Here is a 27,426-nt window from a genome sequence, read left to right as displayed (position 1 = left end):
TGTTGATGGTATTCCATATGGCCTTGGCTTTGTTTTCCGCTTGATCAATATATGCAGCACTTGTTTCCTACCTTGCTCTTTTTAGATTTAATCATAATATCCTTATCTTCTTATCTATGGCTGTTTTTTATTTATTTAATTTTTTTATTATATTTATTTTTATCTATTTTATTTTATTTACACACCAGATTATTTTTTTATTTATTCTACACAAAAGTCAGTCATGTTTGTTGTATGGTATGATGTGTATATACATGGTTCACTGTTCACAACAAAATTTGCAGCACCATTTGATATTGTCGACACATCCATCAATATTACTTAAATTATATTCATAGTGTGAAACAAACAGTTAAAAAAAGGTTTAAAAATAAATTTAGTGTGAACTCATGAAAAATAAATAATTTGGTTAGTTGTTACTTCTAAAAACGAAGTAAGGACCATTCCAACGATATCCACAGTAAATACAGTGAAATATGTGAACAGTTTAATGTCAAATGTCACCCCTACATGTGTGTCTAGACACTCAATGGGTTAAGAGGAGGAATCAAATATTAAAAATTTAAAACAGGTAAATTTCAAAATATATAAGATAAGAATCAAATCAATTAGATAAGAAAAAAATAAATTTGTGAATATTTATTAACACCACAAACATTTGTAGCAAATATGTTTTAACTCATTGTGTATAGTTAATAATTTAAGTATAATGTTAGTTATTCTAAAAATGGTTCACCTTAACATAAATTTCAAGAATATTTTCCTATAGATGAATGAAATTAAATTTAGTCCAATTTTGTCTGATAAATTACTGAAATTTATCAAATCAAGCATCAAGTAGGTTTATTTATGAATAAACACCATAACATTTACATAATTTTATACAGCCTAAATGAAGCTGTGTTATTAATATTCTGGGCTGACAGGAATTTCTGGATGTTACAAAATTCTTTTTCTATTAAAAACCTTTTTACTCGATATAAGAACTACCTCTGACTCTGACATACAACAGGCAGTATGCAAGAGTGTGAGATTGCCTCCAACATCTACTATTCCGGTTATGGAATCATTCATTTAAGCTTAACTCCAGGGAAACTAGGTAACATTTTTTACTGATGATGACAATAAAAACAAGTTAAATACAATATATAGTTTTTAGTTTAAAAGCATAAACATTTGAACTGCATTAGTCAGGAACAAACATGTGATATTCCATGTACCGTGTAGAGAGGATGGGAGTCTACATTGTTAGTAAATGATCTGGAGAATTCATATTAGTAAACTTGACAGGACAAAAATAAAATTTAAGGTATTTTTATTTCTTGAAACATTTATCTAGTAGTCAGGTTTTACGCACATCGTACTTTGCATTGGTACAAAGTCGACGTCAGTATACAATACAGTCAAATCTCAATATAACGAACCTCAAGGGACCGGACAGAAAATTCGTTATATAGAGTATTTTGTTATATTGAGGTAAGGTACATTGAGGTTCACAGACCGTCGGCTCAGTGGTGTTAAAACATTGTGAAACACACACACACACACATTGTTGTCGTATGCTGTACTGTATTTAAATAATATGTAAAACGAAATAAAAATGCATTTCATTTCGAACAATGAAACTTTATTTAATTTTTTTGTTTCAACTAAGAATACAGTATGTAAAACAGAAAAACTGTAATACAGTAGCTATGTACTTTGAAAACACATTAAAAGAAAGTTGAAATGCAAACTTGACCTGAACAAAACTTAAAAATCTTACGCTACAGATAGTAAAAAATACACTGCGGTACTCGTACTGTACAGTATTACTAAACTGAAAATTACGAATTGTTAAAGTTTAAATGGCCTAATCTACATTTTATTTCAATAGTATCATTATTGATGCTATTTTTGCCCTGTTTGTTAGAGAAAAAAGTCAGTAATAGTAGTCTGCTTACGTGATGTGACGTTGATAATATCCAATGAGCAATCCAATTCAGTTATAGATTTTACCACACTTTCACTCAAACCAACCTTTTTAAGAAAAAAAACACTTTAGAACACAATGACTTCACGAGCCTCTTTTAAATTAGGGCTGGGCATTACACAATCTGGTTCATCGTCATCATCATCTTTGGCAGCCACATTTTCGTCTGGAACAGAGGTCACAGAAGAAATTATGTCAGCGCCCGTCAACTCCCCACACAAAACCACATCGTCATTAAAAGTATCAAGGTAAATGGCTTTTCATGTCTCTAAGGAACTGTTGTACAACCTCTTTTCTATAATTTACTTTAAAAAACGCCCTAATCAAGCGGTTGCAGTTTGGAGGTTGTGTTTGGAGGAAGATACTTGACCTTAATGTTACTCAGCCTAAGAATGTCTCCATGAGCCGTGCAGTTATCAATGAAGACAAGAATTTTCTTATTCATATCTTTGTTAACACTTTGAAGCCATGCACTGAAAGCATCAAAATTTATCCAAGCCTTTGTATTTGCCATGTAGTCTGTAGGAAGTTTATTCACGGTTTTAAAACAACGTGGTTTTTTTCTTTTCCAATTACTAAAGGCTTTAATTTATGAGTCCCTGTGCAGTTTGCTCCCAGCATAACTGTTAAACGATGTTTACTATTTTTCCACCATGGCATTTATCACCCTTAAATGACAATGTTTTGTCAGGTAAACATTTTAAAAACAATCCAGTTTCATCTGCGTTATACATGTTTTCTGGTTCATATCCCTCGGTTAGCTCGGGAAGTTTATCTTTCCAATCAGTACAAACACCATCATCGACTTTTGCACTTTCACCGCACATTTTTCAAAAAATAAGTTCATTTAGTTTTTTAACAACCATCCACTGCTAGCTCAGAAGTTCTCGTGTCCCAGTTCAAAAAGGAAACTCTTGGGCTTCAATAAGTATAGGTCCACTTATTGCAATATTGTCTCGGCACTGCTTCAACCATTTAAGCACACACTCCTCTACGTCCTTCAGCTCACACGACTTTATCTTTCTGATTTTAGAACACAGTACACTTCCGTCATCGAACTTCTCTTTCTTTTTTAAAATTGTAGCTAAAGTGTTGGGCGGAATACCAAATTCTTTCACAATGTCCAATTTTTTTTGTCAAATTGTCTTCAACGCATTTGATAATTTTTCGTTTACACTCTACGCTTATAGTGCGCGATTCCTTTTTGCTATTGGCGTCCATCGTCACTAAACTACTGTAACTTAATTCTGAAACACCGCACACTCCAAACTTTCCAACTGAATAAACTCGTGGCTATAACTAAGCTTTCATGTCGAGACACGATTGTTTGTTTGTTGTCCTTTGTTGCCGTTATGACGTTTATTTACGTTCGTTATAACAAGGTGCAGTCGTGGAAGATTTGTTATATAGAGGTGAATTTCACTACAAGAGTTTCTAACAACAAAAATTTCACTACACCGAGGGTAATTTATTTTTTCCAGGATTACTAAAAATTCATTATATCGAGGTTGTGAGTATGCTTAATTTGTTATGTAGAGGTGAAATTTGCATTGATTCTTATGGAGACTTCTAGGGGATTTAGAAAAATTCGTTATATCAAGGAATTTGTTATATTGAGGTTCGTTATATTGGGGTTTGACTGTAGTACCCTGGGGTTACATATGAGAGCTATTTAAATACAGTTGAAAGAGCATAATAAATTTGTTCTTATAGGTTCATATCTTCTGATACTCTCTTTAATGGCAAAGAATATTGCTAGTAAAATATATATTATATACTTATAAGGAATTTAAGTTGATTTACAGTAGAAGTGTAAATACTTCTGATAATGAAAATTGGTGTATCAATATAATGTAACGCCACAGGGCCAAGAAATAAACAGGGTGTCCAGCAACCATTCGAACAAACTTTGCCACATTGTTCAGCAGGCCAAAACTAACAAATAATGCAATATAACAGGTGCCCTATTTCGCTTCGTTTAGCGTCTGTCTGTATGTGTTTTTTGGGAAAAGAATTACTACTCAAAAACCACTTAAGATACAGAATTCAAACTTAATGTTAACCTAGTGTTGGTCCTTTTCAGTGAAAAAAATAAAACAAATATCTCATTGCATTTCAAAATGGCGGCCGTTCCAAATTTTTTAACAAATAACTGAGTTACAGCACCAAACTAAAAACAGGTTAAATCCATGCATTGCAAGTACATACAAAAATGTAGTGGATTTTTACGAATAAACTTTTTAAGGTTCTTTATTAAAATACTGAACAATTATTATAACCTAAAAAATATTACTATCATTTTTGTTCCATTTACAGTAATCAATGTGTTACACACACACAAATAAAAAAGAAACAAACTATTCACAATGCTCTTAAAAAAATAATAGCATAATATTACATGAAAACAGCTGACCAACAATCAGCAACCAAATCAGGTGTTTTAAATGAAGAAAAACTAATAAACAAACTATCAAGACATTGTTGAGCAAGTCTATGTTTTGAACGTGATTGTCACTGTTTGAATGTTCTGTTCTTCTTTGTAATTCCTGTTAGTTTTTCCTGTTAATTTAAATTTCTTTTATTACTTTGTTTCTTGTACGATATGCCGTTTTACTTTTGAAGAGTATGCTGATATTCACTTTGTGTACGGACTTGCTGGAGGCAATGCCAGATTAGCTAGCAGATTGTACAGAGAGCGCTTTCCAGATAGGCTGCACCCAGTTCATAGCGTCTTCAGTGCCGTTCATATTCGTCTTAGGGAAAATGGACATTTGAAAAATAATGTTGTAGAACGAGTAAAATCCGTACGGACTGTTGATTTTGAAGAAGAGGTTTTATTATTCGTAGAAGAAAATCCTTATTGGTTAAGAACATTTTTTAAATTTACCTTAAAACAAATTTAAAAAATAAATATTAAATTTCAGGTTATAATATTGTTCACTATTTTAATAAAGAACCTTAAAAAGTTTATTCGTAAAAATCCACTACATTGTTGTATGTACTTGCAATGCATGGATTTAACCTGTTTTTAGTTTGGTGCTGTAACTCAGTTATTTGTTATTCAATCTTTTTGAAACAAAAATTGTTGAATTGGTAATAAAATACGCTAAAAAAAGTTATTCTGGTGAATTTGTTGTCAAAGTAGCCGTTTCAAAGCTAATACAATTTGAAAATTTGGAACGGCCGCCATTTTGAAATGCAATGAGATATTTGTTTTATTTTTTTCACTGAAAAGGACCAACACTAGGTTAACATTAAGTTTGAATTCTGTATCTTAAGTGGTTTTTGAGTAGTAATTCTTTTCCCAAAAAACACATACAGACAGACGCTAAACGAAGCGAAATAGGGCACCTGTTATATTGCATTATTTGTTAGTTTTGGCCTGCTGAACAATGTGGCAAAGTTTGTTCGAATGGTTGCTGGACACCCTGTATATTTTACTAGAACTTTAAATTTTTTAACACAAAGAGAAAATTAGCGATATACAAACAGAAGAAAACACATGCATGTTCCACAGTAGTGGTTAGTGTATAGAAACTATTGCATTCAGTATATAGGAATGCCTGTCCCATAATGTATGAAATGACCAGCTAAATATTAACTAATATGTTACAAAATAAGATCGTACCAAGCAAAAAATATGATAAGAAAGCTTCTCCTTCCTTGCCACACAGTTTTTCTGACCAGCTAAATATTAACTACTATGTTACAAAATAAGATCTTACCAAGCAAAAAATATGATAAGAAAGCTTCTCCTTCCTTGCCACACAGTTTTTCTGCCAAGTGTCTGACAACTCCGTGGGACTCCAAATACTGGAAGCCATGGTGTGTCAAGGCAAGTTTTGTGATCAATTCAAGTGTGTTGAGTACAGCCAGGATGTCATCGCTTTTCAGTTCTTCCAGCACTGCATCCAACAGACCACTCGTTCTGCTGGCCTCCAGACCCGGTTGAAACACTGTACTGATCTCTACTACGATCTGGAACAATTCAAGTGTGTTGAGTACAGTCAGGATGTCATCGCTTTTCAGTTCTTCCAGCACTGCATCCAACAGACCACTCGTTCTGCTGGCCTCCAGACCCGGTTGACACACTGTACTGATCTCTACTATGATCTGGAACAATTCAAGTGTGTTGAGTACAGTCAGGATGTCATCGCTTTTCAGTTCTTCCAGCACTGCATCCAACAGACCACTCGTTCTGCTGGCCTCCAGACCCGGTTGACACACTGTACTGATCTCTACTATGATCTGGAACAATTCAAGTGTGTTGAGTACAGTCAGGATGTCATCGCTTTTCAGTTCTTCCAGCACTGCATCCAACAGACCACTCGTTCTGCTGGCCTCCAGACCCGATTGAAACACTGTACTGATCTCTACTATGATCTGGAACAATTCAAGTGTGTTGAGTACAGTCAAGATGTCATCGCTTTTCAGTTCTTCCAGCACTGCATCCAACAGACCACTCGTTCTGCTGGCCTCCAGACCCGGTTGAAACACTGTACTGATCTCTACTATGATCTGGAACAATTCAAGTGTGTTGAGTATAGTCAGGATGTCATCACTGTACTGTCATCATGTATAATTGCATAATGCGCATAGAAACACACAATAAAATCAAAGAAGACCCTTTAAAAATTGCAACGCACCTGAATCAATTCTTTTCTAAAATTGCAGAAACAATGCTAGAAGAAAACCGTAAACAGCTCCAAAACCTAACCTTTCTCTCTGAGCACAGAATACAAAATTTTAACCACCCTCATATGGAATTCACACCAACAAACGAAGAGGAAGTTCTAGAAACCATACAGTCCCTAAAGTCAAAATTATCCTGTGGAGTAGATGAAATCCCATCAAAGGCTGCCAAACACTGTGCAAAACAATTAGCAGGGCCATTTGTAAGCATAATTAACAAATCCTTTAGCCTTGGCCAATTTCCTTCTGCACTGAAACTTTCAAAAATCTACCTAAACACAAAAATGGAGCCACAACAAAACCGGTAAATTTTCAACCGATCGCACTTATCTCCACTTTTTCAAAAAATAGCCCTTTCAAGAATGCTTAAGCATCTGGAACAACACAAATAGTGATTAGGACGCTTGCAGACCTTAACCCAAAAAACTCCTACATGGGACGTAAACTGTTCAACATGCTGCCACCAACACTGAAAGACCTAGAGGGGACAGAACTGAAGACTCAACTAAAAAAATAGCTTATGGAGAGACCTGTCTACTCCATTAAAGAATCCCTGGACCTGGTCAAGATATTGTAAAGCAAGAAACTGTAGCTATTTAGTGATGTATGTTATTAATTTGTTTATTTATTTTGCTGACGCCAATACAGATCTTGATGATATGTAAATAAAGATGATTAACTATTGACTATCTGGAACTTTTCATTTTACTGAAAAAAGTTAATGAGATGTCAATTTTAATCTTTGATGTATACATAGTTTAAATTTGAAGGGAACTTTGAATTATGTTGTATTGTTTTGATGAAAATCCCTTATATACTATTATTTTATGTAATCAATAATAAAGTCCAGCAGTTAGATGATAAAACATTCATGTGTTCCAATACCACTATTATGATTAATAATTTTTTTCTTTTTTATAATTTTTTATGAAATAAGAGATAGAGCCAATAAGGGAAGATAGGAAAGAAATTAAAAAAAACTGAGCACATAAGAAATATTCCAAATATCCTAAGAATACAGGGCATCAGGTGGTAGTTGCTCATACACCTGAAAGAGTGAAGGGAGCAAAAAAGAAGGGTTATCAAGATTTTAATGAGGACAATGATACTTTCATAAGCAACAGTGCAATAGAAAATGGACCCACAAACAGTTTTAATATGAATAACAGGGATTTAATTATAAATAATTGTACAGACACTATCTGTGGCAACCAATAGTTTATTTACTGAAGCATTCACTTAGTATATAATATAGTAATATACTAGTAGTAGAGTCTAGTCAGGGGGGAATCAGCGACCACAGAATAACATAGACAGGGCAAATGCACCAGCTCCTTGTGCCGTGACCGGTGCCTTACACCCAGTGTTGTGGGGTAATCATTTTGTACCGTTTTACTGGCACATGAGGGGTTAGCTTTGAAATTAAAATTTTTGTGAAGGTTCAAAAAAAGAAAAAACGAAAATCTTCTGAAATAAATAAAGTCCAAACTAAAATAAAATTTCTTCTTAAAAATATTTACTGGATTTAAAATTAAAATAAAAACTTCTTGATAACTTTTAAATTCAAACTTGTAATATATTCGTCACTCCAAAAATGTATAAAGTTCTTACAGCTTGTCTTTTATTCAATTTTCAAAATTCAAAACTTTCACACTCTATCTGATCTGGCAATTCTTCACTTTAATTTATCTTCAAAATTCAATTTTATTTGTTACTAATTTTCTTTACTTTACTTTAAATATTACTTCTTTTCAGTGTTAGAATTTTTTATATAAATATTGCTGAAAGCATCTGGAACAACCACAAAACTCTTTTGGTATTTTTATATAAAATGTTATATACATGTGCTCACTGCACCAAAAAGTTTTATATTAAATTACATGAAAAACATAAAACCAATATTTAATACTTTTTATTGTTTTGTGAGGCCTTTCGATATCAAGGATATCTTCTTCAGACACATCACAAAAGATATCCTTGATATCGAAAGGCCTCACAAAACAATAAAAAGTATTAAATATTGGTTTTATGTTTTTCATGTAATTTAACAGTGACCAATATAAGCTCCATCTACAAGTTTTATATTGCACAGATCAAAAGGACAAGTTCCTACATTTTCATTAAATTTAATTTTTACAATATTTCTTTCCCCAAAATTATTCAAAATAACTAAGAATGAATATTGACTGGACTCCAGTTAAAAAGTTCACATACCCGCAGTTTCGATGACGATTAGCAAAAAGATAACTCTAAGCACTTTCAAACACTACTCGTTACTATTACTTTCGATCAACTGAGACGGGAGGTCTACCTCACCCCACCTCTCAATTTCGTTATCAAACACTGCCATCTGCGATGCGCGGCTCGCTGATAGCAGCCTCTTTTGTACTGTCCAGTCCTTATCATTCTTCTGGGCCTACTCCTTCCACCGGTAATCCAGTTACCCCAGAATTATTATTTAATACAATCGGTACATTTTGGAATAAAATAAGGCAGAATGAAATAGAAGATAGACTCTTCTACACCAGGATGTAGAACATTAAGCAAGAAGAGCTAGGAATTTTGGTAGCTAATGAAGATGACAAAGAAGTAGATGTTCTTTTATTTTAGGCTCAACATCTAATATTTCCTGTGATCTAATCAAGTACATAGCAGGTTATGTAGTTAGATCACTTATGTCTAAAATTATCTGTGAGCGATCTGTCAATCTTATGACAAGTAGGCCTAATCCATATAAGAAACATAGTTTGATTAATTGTAAAAACAAGTGAACTGATTCAACCATATCAAGGTGTAACTAAACTCTGCTTGCTTTGTGAATCTGCTGTAAAGTATTTTGATGCAACTGGTTCAATATTTAAAAAAACATTTATAACAAACTAATGCTGAGTGTGGTCAGAAAATGTGTTGGCATTAATTTGTTCTCTGATAATCATTTTTTCGATCCCGGAACAAAATCATTTGATTCTGCTGATAAGACTATTTCCAGAAAGTATCTTACTATAAGGTTACACCACAACACAAATTTTGTCAACGAAGGTTTGTATAAAAAATTAAGACATCACTTAACAGAAGTGGTCATTTTTTTAGGGACAGTAAGGTTTTAAAGATTTAATACGATGAAATTATGTAGCCTATTGTATTTTTTTCTTTAACATTTTTTTTAAACCAACATATATTTCAACAACAATTTCACCTTATTTTATTTTATCAAGTATTCATTGAATGGGGATTACAAATTGTTTTGTGTGCTATATCTCTATGGTTTAGGACTAGATTTTGTGTATAATTTCAAATAAATATTTATCGTTGACAATACAATTCACATTATTTTACCTTGCTGGTATTCATTTCTTATGGAGGTCAAACTCTTTACTGTAGTTTAATATTACAAAAATATACTAAAAAAAACTTAAGAAAGCAATTTAAACCTTTTCAGAACTGCCGCAAACTGGCATCAGGAGGCAATAATGCTTGGAAGCAGCGGGATTTAGTGCTTACAGAACTGTATACAGTGGTGCCTATATCTTCAACCTACTGTAAAATTCTAAGTAACTGAGCTAATCAAAAAATGAAATGATAAATATATAATAAAATAATAAAAAATCAAATGATCTCTAAAATTCAACTCCTTAGTTCAAATTCTCTCACTTATACGTCATATGTACCCTAAAAATTAAAAAGAAACCTCACAGAACAATTCTTTAAAGTCACAATCCTAAATTGAATAGGAAAGATTCACTTTGTTTAATTGTTTTTACACTTTAAAATTATTTATAATTAATAAATATTACACTGTTATCATCCTAAACTAATCATTTTTCATTGGATGAAAAATCAAAGCAATCAATAAGTGTTAAGTATTTTAACAACAGTGTAATTGAAATACATGCATTGAGATTTCCGTGTAACTTTAGAGCTGTTCGGGCTTCTTATACCGATCCAAGATGGTGGACTTCAAATCTCATAATGTGTGAGTGCACGCAATGTCCTGTCTCTGTTATTCTGTAGTCGCTGGGGAGAACGAATTATACTAAAATAAATTAATAAGAAACATTAGAGAAGATAAATTAGTATGTTAAGTATTATGCTAAAATTAATGAAACATTTCAAGATTAAGTGAGATTCAGTTGTTGATGCACTGAGGGAATACAATCACTTGTGACCCTTGGTGCTGAAGTACAAGAATGTCTTATTAAATAAATACTACTTATAGCTATTAGATAACCCTTTTTATTAACTGGACGAGCTTATCTTATAGAACAAATTTTATTTTGAATTCCTTGATGTTATTTATTGTCTGTGTTTTGTAAGCAGTAGAGATAATGTTCTACTTTCAACTGACTCAGATGTCAATGAAAGGTACCTTTGTCAATAATTTGTAATTGTTTGGCAATAAAATTATTTTTTAATTTTAATTTTATGAATGGAAAGAAAATAAAATGAAAAGACAACTTGAATTTCTAGTGTCAGAAATACAAGAAGTCAGTTAAAGGGGGCTTGTAAAGTAAAAAGGTATGAAATTTATTTGGAAAGGAAATAAGATAAGACCCCATGGAATGAAAATGTCACCAGTAAGTAGCCTAGCTCCCAGAGTACGTATCACCAGTGCACTAATTAAGTAAATGCATTACCTCGTACACACGGAAACGATTGATGTCGTTTAACTGGGCAACACGGTTGAGAGTCTCCAACATGGAAGTGGAGAAGAGGCTCTTGGTGCCTTCTAAGGTGCTACCGAGCTTGACTAGAAACTGGACACTGGGTCGTGCAACCGAATTGTCCTCATGACCCACACATGTCACCACGCACAACAACAGATCTCGCTCCTCACAGAGTCTGGGAGTAAGCATGGGTTCACTCGCCGCACGATTTAACTGTACAACAGACAAGTATTCGGTTCACACAAGACCAAAACACTATTAATACAATCAAAACTTATATATTTCAGTCAACAGATGTTAAACTAAAATTGTTAGTATAGCAATGTTATGCCTGTAGTTGGCACAGGATTAACATGATTGGCTGAAGCTTAACAAATATTTGAATACTTAAAAACTTCATCCTTGACTAGTAGTATTGTGTCAATAAATCTAATTGATAATGAAACTAGTATATGTAGAATATTTACAGACTGTAGCAGTTTACTACAAAGCAATAGTGATGTCTGGAGAAAACTAATGCACCACCAGTGTGTGTATTCCACAACAACTTGAGGCCAGTGTAAAACCTAGTGATTTTACATGAATGTTGAGTTGATGCTTGTCAGACTTGACTTCTGGAATCTGGATTCTTTTCGTCTGAAGAGATCCAATAAAAGTCGGCAACAAAGAAGCTTAAAATTAACTCTATACTTCGTTCTAGCATCAGAGACACCTAGTCTACAAAATATAGTGTAAGGTGAAGAGGTACTCTCATTGTATCATCATGTGCACAATGAATTGTGTGCACTACAATGTTTTAGACACAATCTCTAAAATACAGTGGAGCAACCAACTTTTCTACACATAATGTACTTATAGTACTAATAGTACGATGAATTAGAGCTACACATAACATTCATATTTAATAAACCCTTCCCACCATAGCTAAGTTTATGTGTAGAAAACCCGGCTGCTCTACTGTGATTAGAAGTCTAAAACATTGTAGTGTGCTTATAAAACCATTCTTTTTGTTGAGCTTGTGGATACATTTATTGTTTGTTCTTAAAGAATAATTCAAAACCTTTACTATTTTAATACACCATATTAGGCCCTAACAAGTTTTACTTTATAAATACAGTTGGTAAATGCATATAAGAACCTTTACTAATGACATTCGGCACTAAATAGTTTAACTTTAGATATAAAGTTGGTAAACTAAGAAATAAGAACAGTAAGAATGTTACTGTCATCAGTTACTAACATTTTTAGTCACTCAACACAATTCAAACTAAGAGTTATTTTAATTAATATTTTAATAAGAATATAACATGTTTCTTATAGTTACTTTTCGCTCCTCGTCATTTTGCAGCATATTTTGTTTTGTACAGTTCCAAATGGTCTTGAAAAAAGTTAAATGTTTAATATACAAAAATAATCAGCATATGCTTGTGGTAAAACTGAACGTCAAGGTTTTCCTGGTATGCAGCAGAATTAGATTTAAATTCAGAAATTCTTTATTCACAAACAAATAATATACATAATGTACAATGAATATAGTCACATAAATAACATTAAAGGTAATCCATAAATAAAACAAATTATTTCATATAAACTTATAAAATTTGTATTCTTATATTTTTATTTTTTAATATTTATTATTTTGAAGAATCTTGGAGCATTGAAAAGAAGTTTAATTTATCATCACTAGTAAATGAATACCACATTTTCAAATATACTTTTTTTATTGCACAAAGTATTTGGAATAAAAATTAATATTGGAAAATGTTTAATTCATTTACTAATGATAAAAAATTTATTATTTTGTTGTTATTTACTTTGTTTATGGCTCTAGTTTTGTTATTAATATTGATAAAAATTTAGAAATGAAAAATTGAGTTAATGATAGAGTATTTATGTTTATGAAGATTCAGTGACTAAAGACTGCTATTAAAAGACGATTAATATAAAAGAAAATGAATATGGCCAACTGTACTCCCAGGAATGGTTGATATGTTCTGTATTATCAACATGAACACTCACCTCTTGCAGTACTAGTTCCTTGACTTCAACATTTGGATGGTTCAGAGCTCTCAACATTGAAATGCCATACTGACTGAGGATGGCAGCTGGATCTTGTACTTTAAAGAAAGTTTTCAATACTTCACAGGCCAAATCTATCTGCTCTCTAAAACAAAAAAATGTTTTGACATTTCCAATTTTGAGTTATATTTTTATAGTCGAACTTAAATAACAAAATCCTGGTCAATATACTTAATTTTTCATTAAATGTAGTAGAATTTGTTAATAAAAACACAGGAGAACCGCTGACAGGAAGCAGTATTCACCTCTATAATGGGCTAAGCCAAAATGCTACATTCCAACTTGTCTAACATTTTTATAAATAGAAGCATTGATTAAAAGTAGACTGATTGAGTAAAGGATCACACTGGATCCTCTCAATGAGTCATTTAAGCACTAATTTACCTTTATAGCTTACATGTCCCAGTAGATCGCTATGTGTGAGTAATTAACTCTATAAATACTATGGTAGTACAGGTGTTACTGATTTCCTTTCTTTACCTTTATAGCTTACATGTTCCAGTAAATCGCTATGTGTGAGTAAATAACTCTAAATACTATGGTAGTACAGGTGTTACTGATTTCCTTTCTTTACCTTTATAGCTTACATGTTCCAGTAAATTGCTATGTGTGAGTAGATAACTCTAAATACTATGGTAGTACAGATGTTACTGATTTCCTTTCTACCAGTTTGAGAACATGAATAATCTTTCAAGTTTTTTTTACAATTGATTTGGACTTTGGTGCTTAATTTGTATTTTTTAGTTTTATGTGGTGAACTTATATTGTTATAAAGAGTTCAAGTTGATACAATATGTATGGTTTGTTAAGGATCTGCTAAAAACCTATAAATTGTCCAGCAACGCATTTCTTATAGTGACCAGTACTGAAAGTTTCACCTATTATCTCTGCCAATTTAAGTTAACGAAACTTATTAAAATGTAAACTATGTCTAATATAATATTTTGTCAAAGTGACATGTATCAACAATAGAAATTATGGCTTTCATGTACATATAATGTCTTATATAGTTTCCTATTTGTACAATTTATATAAAAACTATCCTCTGACCTATTGTATCTGAAAGGAATAATTATAACTTCTAGGTTAGAATTAGAAGCTATTGTAGTCACTAAATCTGAATTACAACTATTTACATGTTTATTCTTAAAACTGTCAAAGACATTTCTCCCTGCAAATAAAGTACCTGGCTTTGCCTTGGTCAGTGAAATCAGTATCTAGATGTTTAACTCCTAGGCAGCTGGACATTATCACCTCCAAGTTGGGTAGTCTCTCCTGTAGTATCTATCAGTAGCAATAAGCATTAAGGTTATTGTCAGCTCATGGAGTCACTTGTTACTAAACATTTTGTTACCTCCAAATGAACATTGCTTGGAGAAATCCCTGGCTAGTCAACCTCTATCATGGATAGAGCTTTATAAATTTATTTTAGTTAGAATTTTGTCAATTGGAAAAGGCATCAGATAATCTAGATGTGCTTAGTTCCTATAGCAAGCAATGAAAATGTTTCACTTCTACAGGTTGTGCTAAACTTCCATTAATAGTGAAATGAATCACTGTTGAGTAGGTCATTGCTGCACAAAACACCTTCCCATATTGCAATCAAAAACAAATTTTAAAGGCTGTAAAGAATAAGTTGGTGAAGGAGGCATATTATTCCTTGGATGAGTACCTGCTTGATATCTGGAACTAATTCACTATACTCTCCCGTTTTTAATAGATTTTAATATTTTAATTCGTCTTTTTTGTTTATTTATATTATATTACCTGTTGGTGTATTATAGTATAGGCTGTTATAAGTGTAGATTTATATACAAAATGTATTTTAGCTTTAGTTAAGACAGTTTATGTCTTTGACGTTGCACCTGTATACTGTGTAACTTGTACCCATACAATACTTAATGTGCAAATAAAGAATGACTAATTACTATTACCACAACTGAATTGTCTCCTAGTAGACCACTGGATACTGATTCAAAAACTTATAATTGTCATAGTCCAGAATTTCTATTTAAAATTAGTAATTGTTTCTTCTTGCAAAAATTTTGGTGAAGAATTTCATTATTTTTTGTTGACAGGCTGATTTTAATTTGTTACACTCTTCTTAATTATAAATTATTCATATTGCAATGTTATAACAGCATCTACTGCTTTTCTGGAGTAATTTCATAGACAAAATCATGCTAATATTTTTCAAAGCGTAGTTGAAATATTCCTTCAGATAAACTGTTATTGAGATTTTCATTATCTGATTTGGGTCAGACTCAAATACTTACCATTTACTACCAGCATTGGAATTTAAGTACTCTTTCCATCATAGGTGATTCATTCTACTTTTAGTTTTCTCATTTATATTTAGTCCGTCTTAGTTTTTTTACAAGTAGCTGTATCCTTAGTATGAAAAGTACATGAAATTACTCACAGTTGTTTTTCTTTTCAATGCTATATATATAGGAAATAGTTAGGCCAAGGCGAAACCGAGTTACTTTAGCAAATACAATTTTTACATGTGAATACATATTCCTGATCAAATACTAGGATTGACTAATAAATAACATGTAATAAATAAATAATAAAAATTTTGAATTAGAAAAATAATAAGTAGCTAAAATATTACAAATTTCTTCTCAAAAGAAAACTTGTTAGCATTTGGTATAGCCAGTATTTTAGTAGTTTTCTCAAAAGGGAACTAAAACAACTACATTATTAGAAACAACAGACTGTATTAGATTTAATATGAAAACTACATGTCTTACAACGGCCTCCATATAATACCAAAGTAACAAGATTTTAATACTTGAACACATTTCAAAACCACCAAAAACTGCTATAAATATGTCCAATAGTCCACCACCACTCTCATGTGGGTCTTCCCACATTTTTGAACATGGTCGGTTAAAGACAATTGACTAAATTTGGAATGCCAAGGCATTTTATTTACCCCTGTATCTATGTAGGAGTTATAATATATAATAATATTGCCTTATTTGCCTCACTCACATTATCATCTGTTGGGTAAAGCACAGCACCATACAAAGCAGATGCTTTGATAACTATGTTGAAGATGGGGGGAATCACTTATAGAAACTAAATTATAAAAGACCGGATAATTATATACTTTAGCGACTTCACACTATTTGTCAAAATTTTAATTTAAAATAAAAACATAAAGGTATAGGGGAGTATTGCAATAGATATTAAAGGGAGGAAAGCCTAAATAATAACTGAAATTAAGTCAGAATAGTAACAATCCGAAATGCCCCTGGCCATCAGAGCGGGGTTTGGTGGCGCTTTGGCACAACCCCGCACTTCTGGCAAAAAAGAAGAACATCCTCGAGATAGCACCTAAATTCGAGCTCAGATCACGTGAGCACTCAGTCTAATATGATCTGACTTTGGAGAAGTGGCATACATACCTGATGGCCAACTGGCCTACACAAGAAATAAAAACATAATTTAAATAAAATAAAACTAAAAATAACAAATAACCAAAGAAAATAAACAAAAAATTTATATGAATAAAATTAATATAGAAATAAAAATAGTGGTCAACTTAAAGAATATCTAATGAGGAGAAGGATATAGATGACAATGGACGCCACTTTTATTACTGGTACACAAAGAAAAGAAATATAAAATTCCATGTCTAACTAAAAATGACACAATATCTTTTCATTCTAACACAATCAAACAGAGCACCCAACATACATTTTGTCCATAGGTAAAACTAATACACTTGTAAAAAATAACCCCATTGTTGTAACCAAATTCAAGAAAACTCGAATACAAAATGCAAACGGTGGTGACAAAAACAAAGAACATCTTTTATTATGAAATCTACTAGGCCTACACAGCAAATATCTGATCAATCACGTAACCGGAAAAGATAATTTAATACCCTGATGTGTATATAGCCTACGATGCCAATAGGCAAACAAGACCAAGAGCACAGAGAAAAAATGACCTGATACAAAAATGAAGGTAAAGAGGAAAAAACCAAATAACTCTTGAATTATCCTCATATGCAGTTGGTAGCCCTACTCTGACATCTAAAATTCCTTGTATTTTGTTACCTGAATGTTGGTATCCCAGTTATCCCCTCAACCAATGCCTACCTCTCCTTGGCTTGTAATCTCCCCCACCTAATGTGGGTCTAATGATTCCAATGTTCTTTGGAATTTTGCCTACGAACTTAATCATTTACTAAACATTTTAAATTAACTTCCCTTCACATTGATGTTGACTGAAACGCTTGGTGTCAGCATTTTGGCTCACCATTGCGGCTATAGTCGGAAAAAGGAAGATTAGAAGACTAAAAGTTTAGAACATGAAACTAGAAGTGCTCAAAGATTCAAACTCAAAAAACTTAAAGTCAAACTCGCCTAAAACAAAATCACAATAGTAACTTATTAGCCATTTATCGAGACAACTTATAATCACAACGACGTATTCTCGTCAGAAGGACATCACCACAACTTAATTTGTATTAAATAAAACATCATCAAAGGTAAGAGGTACTTTACTATTTACAATTTTACTTTATATTACATTCAAAATAGATATCCTGCATGGTGTCAGAGCTAATTTTTAATACAAAAATGTAAATTTACTTACCAACAAGGCGCTCAAAGATTTGCTCAGCAACAAGATCTTCAGTTACACAGTTCGAGAGAGAAAAAATAGCTACCTACATATCTACACATGCCAATTAAGGTTATTATTCCGCCAAGAATTTATATCCAAGAACATCGGAGGACTCTCATACTAACTAGTAATGAGTAACAGGGTTGCGGAAAAATAAATGTATGTTATATAAAATGAAACTAAATAACGGTACAAACAGAAAATATGAAATATACATAATTATTTATGTTTTCTCCTGGGTAGCAATGATTAACCGCTTTCGAGAAGTTGTTGAAGCATCTTCTCTAGAGACCTGTAATTCTTCTAGACAAATACCCAGAGATGATCTGCAAGTAGGTCAGCAGATATGACACTTTTTAAACTTTGTTCCTCCACAAACTTTCGACTGTCTGTTATTATCTATAAAAGATAAAGTGTTTATTATATGAAAGTGTTAAAAGTTGATACAAGTTAGTTATTGTTAAAAAAATCAGTATCGGTGGTATTTCAAAAGTTACAATTAGGTAATATCAATATAAAAATAACCAGGTCCACTTATCGTAGACTACTCTACCCAATCCCTGCAACTAAGGGAACCACACCATAGCTTAGCAGATGGAATAAAAAGAGCCAACCAATTATAAGGTTTAGGAGACCAGTAGAATAGGCCTACACTAAAAGTGAAAAAATGTGTTTTCATTTCCAGCAGGTTATTTTCTTTAAAAGATACACACAGTGCTACAATAATTTTTAATTTCTTACACAAGGCCTTTCAACATCCAAGATGCCAGTTCAATGAAATCCAGCAGGTTATTTTCATTAATATACTTATGCTCACTAAACTAGATTTACCTCAAAACCAAAATAGTCTCAAACAAATATTTTGACAAGTCATTGCTCATAACCTAACACTTACTTGTTGGAGCAGTTCAAGCAGTCAAACACATTAGATAAATTTAAACTAGAAGAAGTATACTTGAGCTGATTAGAGTTTAAAGCAGTTAATGCTATTAGGATGTTGGATAGATTGTTAACAACATTTTTATCATGTGTAATATCGTAAATAACCTTTTGAAACCACTCTATGTTAGTTTCCATTTCAAACAATAACAAATTGAACTAACGAACCACAATCAAGGGGGTAAAGTCAAATCAGCAGACGCAAGCTGTTTTTTTTTTCTCTCTCCAATATTGTTAGCTCTAGGCTAGTAGGCTACGGGAAATCCCATGCCGCCTCAATGTACTATTGGTTTCTTGACGTTGGAGTCTTGTAAGGATCTAGGTTATCTTCTCGCTAAGGGTCCATTAGGCTTCCTAGGTTGAAGCACCTTATCCAGGTTACATTTAAGTACCAATATGCAGAGAGTTACTTTGTTTTAAATAAATTTCTTAATTGAGCTCAAAAATTGAAGTAATTCTTTCAAAATCTCTAAATCGTTTCACTGGAGAATTTTCAGAAATCAGAATCTCTTTATTTACAAAATCACAAGGAAATGTAATGGCGTCAATTTTACAAAGTTTATGATCTTGAGGTTTCTTGCTTTACAGATCAAATCAAATCAAAAAATTCTTGAGTTGTATATATATTGGTTGCTCTATCAGCCAGCTTTGTAGTTGTCTGTGAAGATCTTTCCCTCTTAGGCGTTTCAAGAAATCTGGCAGCGAGTTGTAGAATCTCTGCCCCGCATAAGATGACTTTTTTGTGTACTTGGTGGTATGGTGCAAGGGAAGGTGGTAGTCCAGCTCTTCTTGTGTTGTAGGAAAGTATATCCTTACCCCTAGGGAGTCCCATTTGGTCCCCATGCACAACCACTGCATGTATGTACATGGTTGTGACCGTTAGGATCTTCATTTCATTTTTTTTTTCATTTATAGGCTTCTCTGCAGCTCTCTGTTGGGCTTAAGTCAGATAGTGCCCTTACTGCTTTTTTCTGGAGGACAAGAATTCTGTTTAGATTCTGTTCAGATGTCCCACCCCACAGAGTTATCCCCTAGCGGATGTGGGATTCTACTAGAGCGTGGTATGCTGCTTTAGCTTCAGCAAAACCTCCTATCCACTTCACTCTTCTAATAACATAGATTCCTGAGCTTAGCTTTTTACTCAGTAAATCCACATGACCAGTCCATGAGAGATCTGCATCTATTGTTAATCCTAGCAGTCTTGCTTGTTGGGTAGTAGAGATGTTAGGAATGTCGGGTATGTCATCTTGTCTGCGACTAAAATTTATATGTATCGTCTTTTAGGGTTGATAGGTAAATCGTTCTGGAGGCAATATTGAAGTGCTTTGTCAGTAGTTGAATTAATGTTGGTGACCAGGTCTTGTGAGTTGTTACTTTTGATAATTAATGTAGTGTCATCTGCATACATTGTTGCCCCTATGTTGTTATTTTTAATAAAACTGGGAAAGTCATTTGTAAAAAAGCACAAACAAGAAAGGACCAAGAACAGAGCCCTGGGGCACTCCTCTTTTTTACTGGTAGTGCATTTGATCTGAATGTAGATTTTCTGCCGATAAATGTTTTTTGGACCTCCACAGACTGTCTACGGTCATTCAGATAGCTAGCTACCCAGTCTCTTGCCTTCCCTCGAAATCCTAAGCCAGTCAGTTTTTGCAGTATTAGATCGTGGCCCAAACATTCCAAATAACACTGTTGAAACAATTTTGTTTACTTCCAGTTGATCTGTAATAGATTCAACTATGTCTGTTATTGCACTTATGGTTGATCTTCCTTTAAGGAATCCATGTTGGTTTTTGGTTAATAGATCATGCATTTCAAGGTGATTTAACATTCTTGTTAGAGCAATTTTTCTATTATTTTAGAGAAAGTTGAAACTAGTGAAATAGGTCTGTAATTTTTTGGGTCTGTAGTAGATCCTTGTTTGAATTTCGGATAAATTTTTGAAATTTTGAGAACAGAAGGAAATTGGCCTAAACTGAATGATTTGTTAATAATATAGACCAGTGGTGTTACTAATTGATTCGCACAGAGTTTTATAGCTTTAGCTGGAACTTCATCTATGCCAGAAGATAGTGTAGGTTTAAGGGTAGCTATTGTCTTCAGTACTTCATTTTCATCAGTTGGAGTTAAAGTAAGGGGGGTGATAATTGAGTTCTGGTTACTGTTCAGAGGAGTTACAATAACTGGGTTATGTAGCTGATTTCGACTTTCTTTCAGTGTGGAGTCAGCAATTTCCACAAAATATTTGTTAAGGTGATTAGCAATGCGGGTCGGATCCTCTTCTATATTCCCATTCACTTCTAATCGAGTAAGGTGGTCCTGCTTTTTCTTACATTGCTTTTCTGCATTGATGACATTCCAAAGAGCCTTTGATTTGTTACTTGATTTATTTATGAGTTCTTCTGTGCTGTTTAGTTTGAGATGTCTGAGTTTGTTGTCATATTTTCTTTTAGCAGATACCATTGTATCCTTGTCACTTGGGTTTCTTGTCATCTCATACTTGTAAAAAGCTTTAAGATATTCACCTTTCAGCTGATTAGCCTCATCATCATAAACTAATTATGGCTTAGAACTGTGTTTAAATCTGATTCTTTTCTTTGGGCATGCATAATCTAAAGTTCTTGTCACAGCCGTTAAAAATTCGTTGTAAGCTTCTTCAGCATCGTTAGCCTTGAGTACACAACTCCAGTCCTCATTTACAAGCTCACTTTTGAAGCAGTCAAGGTTTTCTGTATTAAATTTTCGGTTAAAAGAACTAGGGTTTCTTCTAGTATTTTCTAGTGTAGTTGGAAGGCTGCATATTTGACCTGTGTGGTCCGATATTCCGGCTTCAACTATTGTATAGTCCATATTGCCGTGTTGAATGTCTGTACAAATGCAGTCAATAGAGGTCTTTGATGTTGCCTTTATTTGAGTAGCTGGGAGGGGAAGTCTTGTTATTCCATAAGAAAGTAATTCTTCTTCAAAGATCTCAATATTGACATCTCCCATTATTACCACTGATTTGTTTTCTGCATGCGTTGTAGTGAGAATTTCTGATAGAATATCCATGGCTTGATTAACTGATCCGCTTGGTGGTCGATAGATTCCTATTATGTAGATTGATTGATTTACTACATTTAGTTTGACCAATGCAGATTCGCCTTCGCCTTCCAAGCAATGGTCAGATATATCAATCTCTTCTGCGTGATATTTGAAGTGTCTGCCAAGTATATAGCTACCCCCCATAGCTTATGATTGCCTCTACTGAAGTGAGCTAACAGTGAGTAACCTGCAATGTTTGTAAGATTAAGGTTGTTAGAGTTGAGACCATGTTCCGTTAAAATTAGTATTGTAGGTTCAGCGGAGCTTAAGAAGTGATTCAGTTGTTCCACCTTTTTTTAGCCCTCGTACATTTTGGTGACAGATTGTTATTGTTCTTCTTGTTTTTCTTTGTTTTTTGGAGGTGCTCCTAAAAAATGGTCGATTCCAGTAGAAATTTCATCTGATGAGGTTACCGCTTGCTGCATATCCTTGTCTCTTCCTTCCCGCGCTTGTGGGTTTGAGCTGTCGTTGTCTTGTGCTGGTAGGGAAGTACATCCAGGGTCTTGATGAACAGTCTGATAAGGCAAGATTGAAGAGCTTTGTTTGTGGATTACCTCTTTGTAATAATCTATGTTTTTTACATAAAAGTTGTGAGTTTTATGAGAATTTTAGTTAAGTTTTGAACATTCATCCCATACTTATTCTTTATTAATTTTAAACCTTGGCTTCTAGCATGGTCATATGCAGGGCACGTAAAAATGATATGTTCCAAATGACCTAAAGTACATCTCAGACATAATCCAAATCTTAATCTTAGAATGTTGATTATTCCCATCTTTTCATTTCAACATTTTTGAACCATCCATATTTTGGTATCGTTTCAACAATCTCTTTATACCATCGGGCTTTATCTACTCCTATAAACAGATCGTTACTTTTTGAGAAGTATAATAAAATTGTTTTTGGCACGCTTTGAAATCGTCTATGGATATACGTAATTGTTCTATTTTAGTGCCATCTTTGATTGCCTCTTTTGCTAATTTGTCAGCTTTTTTATTACCTGAAATACATATATGACTTGGAATCCACTGCAGGACAATATTTTTCTTCGATTCTAATATTTTGAATATTATTGAGAAGATTAGATTTAGTTCGATAAACCTTCGAAGCTGTTTTCTATAGCGCTTACTGCTTCCTGCGAGTCTGTTAATATAACAAAATCATTGAAGTCTAAATTATTTATATATTCAATACATTTTAAAATTGCTATTAGCTCGGCTGTATAACTATACGAATTCGGGTTTAAAGAGTATTGACCTGATATATTGAGCAGCGGAATATAAATGGCAGACCCCGTGCCATCTTTTGTTTTTGAGCCATATGTGAAAACACACAGATAGTCTTTGTTTGTTGTGTTAAGTTTCTGTCTTATTGCCTGCAAAATAACTTTTTCATTTTGAAGATGCTTATTAATTGTACACTCATTTTTATCTGTTATATTTATACTGGTGCTAGGATTTTCATTACTGCCAATTATAAAAAGAGGTTCTTTAAAATCCCATTGATTTTTAGGTTCTTCATTAATTGAGAAATTAGGGTTAAACTGAGAAATGTTTTTAAATTATTGTAAAAATAAAGGTATCTTCTTCTTTTCCCAATACTGCATATCCATATAATATGTCGAGTTTAAGTACATCAAACTGAAATAAGCAAGATGTTTACATTAAATAAAAGATGTTTACATTAAATAAAAATCTTGTAGATTAATCTTTCAGTTAACATATTTCTTCTTTGACTTAAAAAGCTGTTTTTTGTTGCATCGTACGGTCCCACTGTCCTTATGAGAGTAGTCTGGTCAAAACAAAAATATCCCGCGAAACATACTGTTTCTTGATATCATTTCGTAAGCCACTCAAACACAATTATTTAACTAAAGCATTATAGTATGGATAACATTAAAATATAGTAAGGTTTAAATTTCTTATAACTGTAATAAAAAAATTTTTAAATGGTCAATATACATTCAAAATCTAAACGAATGCATGTTATTTCGTTATTATCTATACCAATTCTAATCCAATTAAGAATAAATTAAACATAGTAGTTTTGTTAGAAAGTAATCAATTTAACATTAAATAAGTGTATAAATAATTGTATAACATTTAAAAAATAGCTTAATTTTTTAACCAAATATGCATAGGATAAGGAGCATTATGTATGTTACTAGCTCGCATATTATGATTCGAATTTAAAGTTGCCTAATCATTGTAAAACATTCTTAACATACAAGAAAGTAAGTTCTGCTTCGGTGGATTGACAGCACACTTTCTTTTTTTAAATGTAAAATATTTAGAAAAAATCCTGGTTAGTGTATATTCACAATATTATATTACGGAAATCACTGACTTGGACAAAAAGGATACTTCAAAGGTCAACTCTTCATCAGTAGACAAAGGTTTATTAATTATAAGTCTGTGCGATGACCATAGTTATTATTGTGGTAATTACGATATTTCACGACACGCCTAGTTGAAAATGAAGACGGCGACCAAAACCAAACCGGTTGGCAACTGGTGCCAAATAGAAATAAGAAATTTGCCGTGACTAAATGAATGGAACGTGACAAAATCTTCAGCAGGGTCTGATAAAAGACAGTCTTCAACTTACTTCAATAGTTTTGAAATACTATACAGTACGATACAAGCTGTATATATTGAAATAAATTGCGAACAGGAAGAACGTAGTAAATGTATGGAAGTAAGACCTCCTCCTAAATTTGTCCACAACATTCCACATAATATAAAGGATATGATTGCAAACAAAGAAAAAGTAATAACGAGCAACTCTTATTTGTACAAATCTACTACTCGGGACAAGGTGAAAATTGACATTATTTACAAATCAGTGATACAATGGTTGTTCCATACTTACAAATCAAAAACAACAGACCCTAAAGGATTGTTCTTAAAAACATGCACTTCTTTATTGAGTCACAGAAAATAAAAACCGCAATACAAGCTTACGCGGTCATGCTGTTAGACATATATCGAAACGAGATCGGGGAACTACCGATTGTTGTAGGGTAGCACATGTAAATATTAGATCGCTAAATACAGGTTTTACAGAGTTGTGTTCGGTAATTGATGATTTTCAGCTTGACTTGTTGGGAGTCACTGAATCATGGCTATCTCCGGACGTTCCCTCTTGTGTTTTCGATGTGCCGGGCTACACACTTCATCGCAGCGATAGGCCACCTCAGCTGGGATGTTGTGGAGGTGGTGTGTTTATGTATGTGAGGTGCGATTATAAGTTCACTCTTTTTTCTTTTCTTTTTGTTCACTCTGTGGCTTGGTTTATCTGAAGGGCCAGAAGCTATGTATGTGTTTAAAACAGAAAGTTGCAGTTACCTTCCTTGACTTATCGAAGGTTTTTGACACTGTTGACAGATCAAAATTAACTTCATTGGAGTTAAAAACATATCACTTAAATGGTTCAAAAGTTATTTTCAAAATCGACTGCAGGTGGTTTCAATTGGAAGTATAAGTAATGGGTACTTTGGGATTATACCGAACACACCAGTATGAAGAACACAAAAATATAAATTTATAGAAACAAACATGATAGAACGAAAAAACAACTCTTTAAGTACAAAATTACAAACTTACAACGATTATCAATTGTTAATGGAGTCAGATTCCGTTATATACCCCCAACGCTTCAACTTTTTTCAACGAACTTAGAACGTTATAAAACGATGTAGTTGAGTAACAGAACTAACATTCCATCAATCATCAAGCATTTCCAGGTATTGTGATCGGTATTTTTGTCGCTGTTATCTTATCTTTCTCGAGAATCCCGATTACGGCAGGCCGCGCGGCATCACATGATTATTTAAGTTTTTTGCACGGTACATAATTACCTTTCCATTACAATTCAATTTATATTTCTGATCAGCCCCTCTAGAATTTGATATTTTACTGATAGGTACCTCGAGGGATGTTTTTCTTTCGTTGACATCAGCGCGGTGCCGAAGCCTGTCAATAGAGATGGCCGGAGGCACTCGCATTTTGGGTGGCGGAGTGTCATCAAGAAAAAAAAACAAGTTTTGTATGTTTTTTTTTTTCAATAAAAAGTTTAGTTTTTGTTTGGTAATGTTTATTTTTGTTGAATTTTTGTGTTTGAAGAAATGTAGGGGTAAAACACGGAAGTACAACAAAGCGACGCACCAGCTGAACGGGCGGTGAGACTCGGCAATCACGTTATTTACTAGACCGCTCGACTTTGACCTCTGTCTGAGGATGGGGAGGGGTTTGCGATAAGAAAATTCCTGTTTTATATTGAAAAAATGTTGTTTCTACGCTAATCTAGTAATCAGTAGAAGCAAAATGTCAAATAACGATTCATGTCTGGGTGTGGTCGGTATAATCCCAAAGTACCAAGTAATGTTTTATCAGGTATTGAATAGAGATTAGTACAAGGAAGTACCTTAGGTTCTATTCTGTTTCTTATCTATATTAACAATATATCTAAAATAAGTTATGATCTCAAATAACGATTCATGTCTGGGTGTGGTCGGTATAATCCCAAAGTACCAAGTAATGTTTTATCAGGTATTGAATAGAGATTAGTACAAGGAAGTACCTTAGGTTCTCTTCTGTTTCTTATCTATATTAACAATATATCTAAAATAAGTTATGATCTCAAATAACGATTCATGTCTGGGTGTGGTCGGTATAATCCCAAAGTACCAAGTAATGTTTTATCAGGTATTGAATAGAGATTAGTACAAGGAAGTACCTTAGGTTCTCTTCTGTTTCTTATCTATATTAACAATATATCTAAAATAAGTTATGATCTTTTCTTATTTGCTGATGCGGCTTTGGTCTCATTAGGTTGCACGTGGAACGAAGCTTGTAAGTACCAGGCCTCAATTGACCTAGCTAAAATTAAAAATCGGCTTGACCATAATTACCGTACAGCGAACAATAACAAAACTAAATGTCCGTCAATACTTACTAAAAAACTTGATCAATCCGGATATGAGAAATTAAAAACTTCATTCGTGCGGTGATCCACGGTCGACAGCTTACGGTTGTGGCACTATTGAACGTGTGGAACCACGTACTTAGGAACCATAATTGACCATAAGGTTAGCTGGGGCCTACACGTTCAATGTGAAAAAAAAACACTTGAGAAAGTTTATCTACGCCTAGCAGCTAAGTTAGGTATTTAGCGTGGATCAGCGCAGGACTATACACTACTCTTACGTACAATCGATGTTACAGTACGGTATCCTGGGATGTGGTGGCGCGGCGCATTCTTCACTGCTCTAGACACTCTAGCCATTACGCAGAGAACAATAATCAAAACTGCAAGGAGATTATTTATTATTGTATGAATCCCCGGTTTTAA

General features: G+C 33.3%; 1 protein-coding gene across 13 annotated transcripts in view; it reads right to left on the bottom strand.

Moving 5' to 3' along the window:
* LOC124360942 (26S proteasome non-ATPase regulatory subunit 5-like) overlaps nucleotides 1-19,201 on the bottom strand; it is a 107,500-nt gene extending 88,299 nt beyond the window's left edge. Inside the window, exons 1-6 of one of the 13 annotated variants that reach the window (XM_046814975.1) lie at nucleotides 18,947-19,080; nucleotides 14,594-14,691; nucleotides 13,348-13,492; nucleotides 11,299-11,541; nucleotides 5,987-6,490; nucleotides 5,698-5,851 (exon numbers count right to left, since the gene is read on the bottom strand). In XM_046814975.1, coding sequence (XP_046670931.1) covers nucleotides 5,698-5,851; nucleotides 5,987-6,490; nucleotides 11,299-11,541; nucleotides 13,348-13,492; nucleotides 14,594-14,655 — 1,108 coding nt within the window. In that variant the 5' untranslated portion in view covers nucleotides 14,656-14,691; nucleotides 18,947-19,080. Of the gene's footprint in view, nucleotides 1-5,697; nucleotides 5,951-5,986; nucleotides 6,491-11,298; nucleotides 11,542-13,347; nucleotides 13,493-14,593; nucleotides 14,692-15,683; nucleotides 16,299-16,407; nucleotides 17,328-18,792; nucleotides 18,825-18,946 lie in introns of those variants that run through there. The other 12 variants (XM_046814970.1, XM_046814971.1, XM_046814969.1 and 9 more) reach the window with 12 other exon arrangements.
* Nucleotides 19,202-27,426: the final 8,225 nt, after the last annotated feature.

The sequence above is a fragment of the Homalodisca vitripennis genome, chromosome 4, assembly GCF_021130785.1.
Source record: "Homalodisca vitripennis isolate AUS2020 chromosome 4, UT_GWSS_2.1, whole genome shotgun sequence".
NCBI classification, from domain to species: domain Eukaryota; kingdom Metazoa; phylum Arthropoda; class Insecta; order Hemiptera; family Cicadellidae; genus Homalodisca; species Homalodisca vitripennis.
The sequence above is the reverse complement of the archived record's forward strand: the minus strand, read 5'-3'. Positions and strand labels throughout refer to the sequence as shown.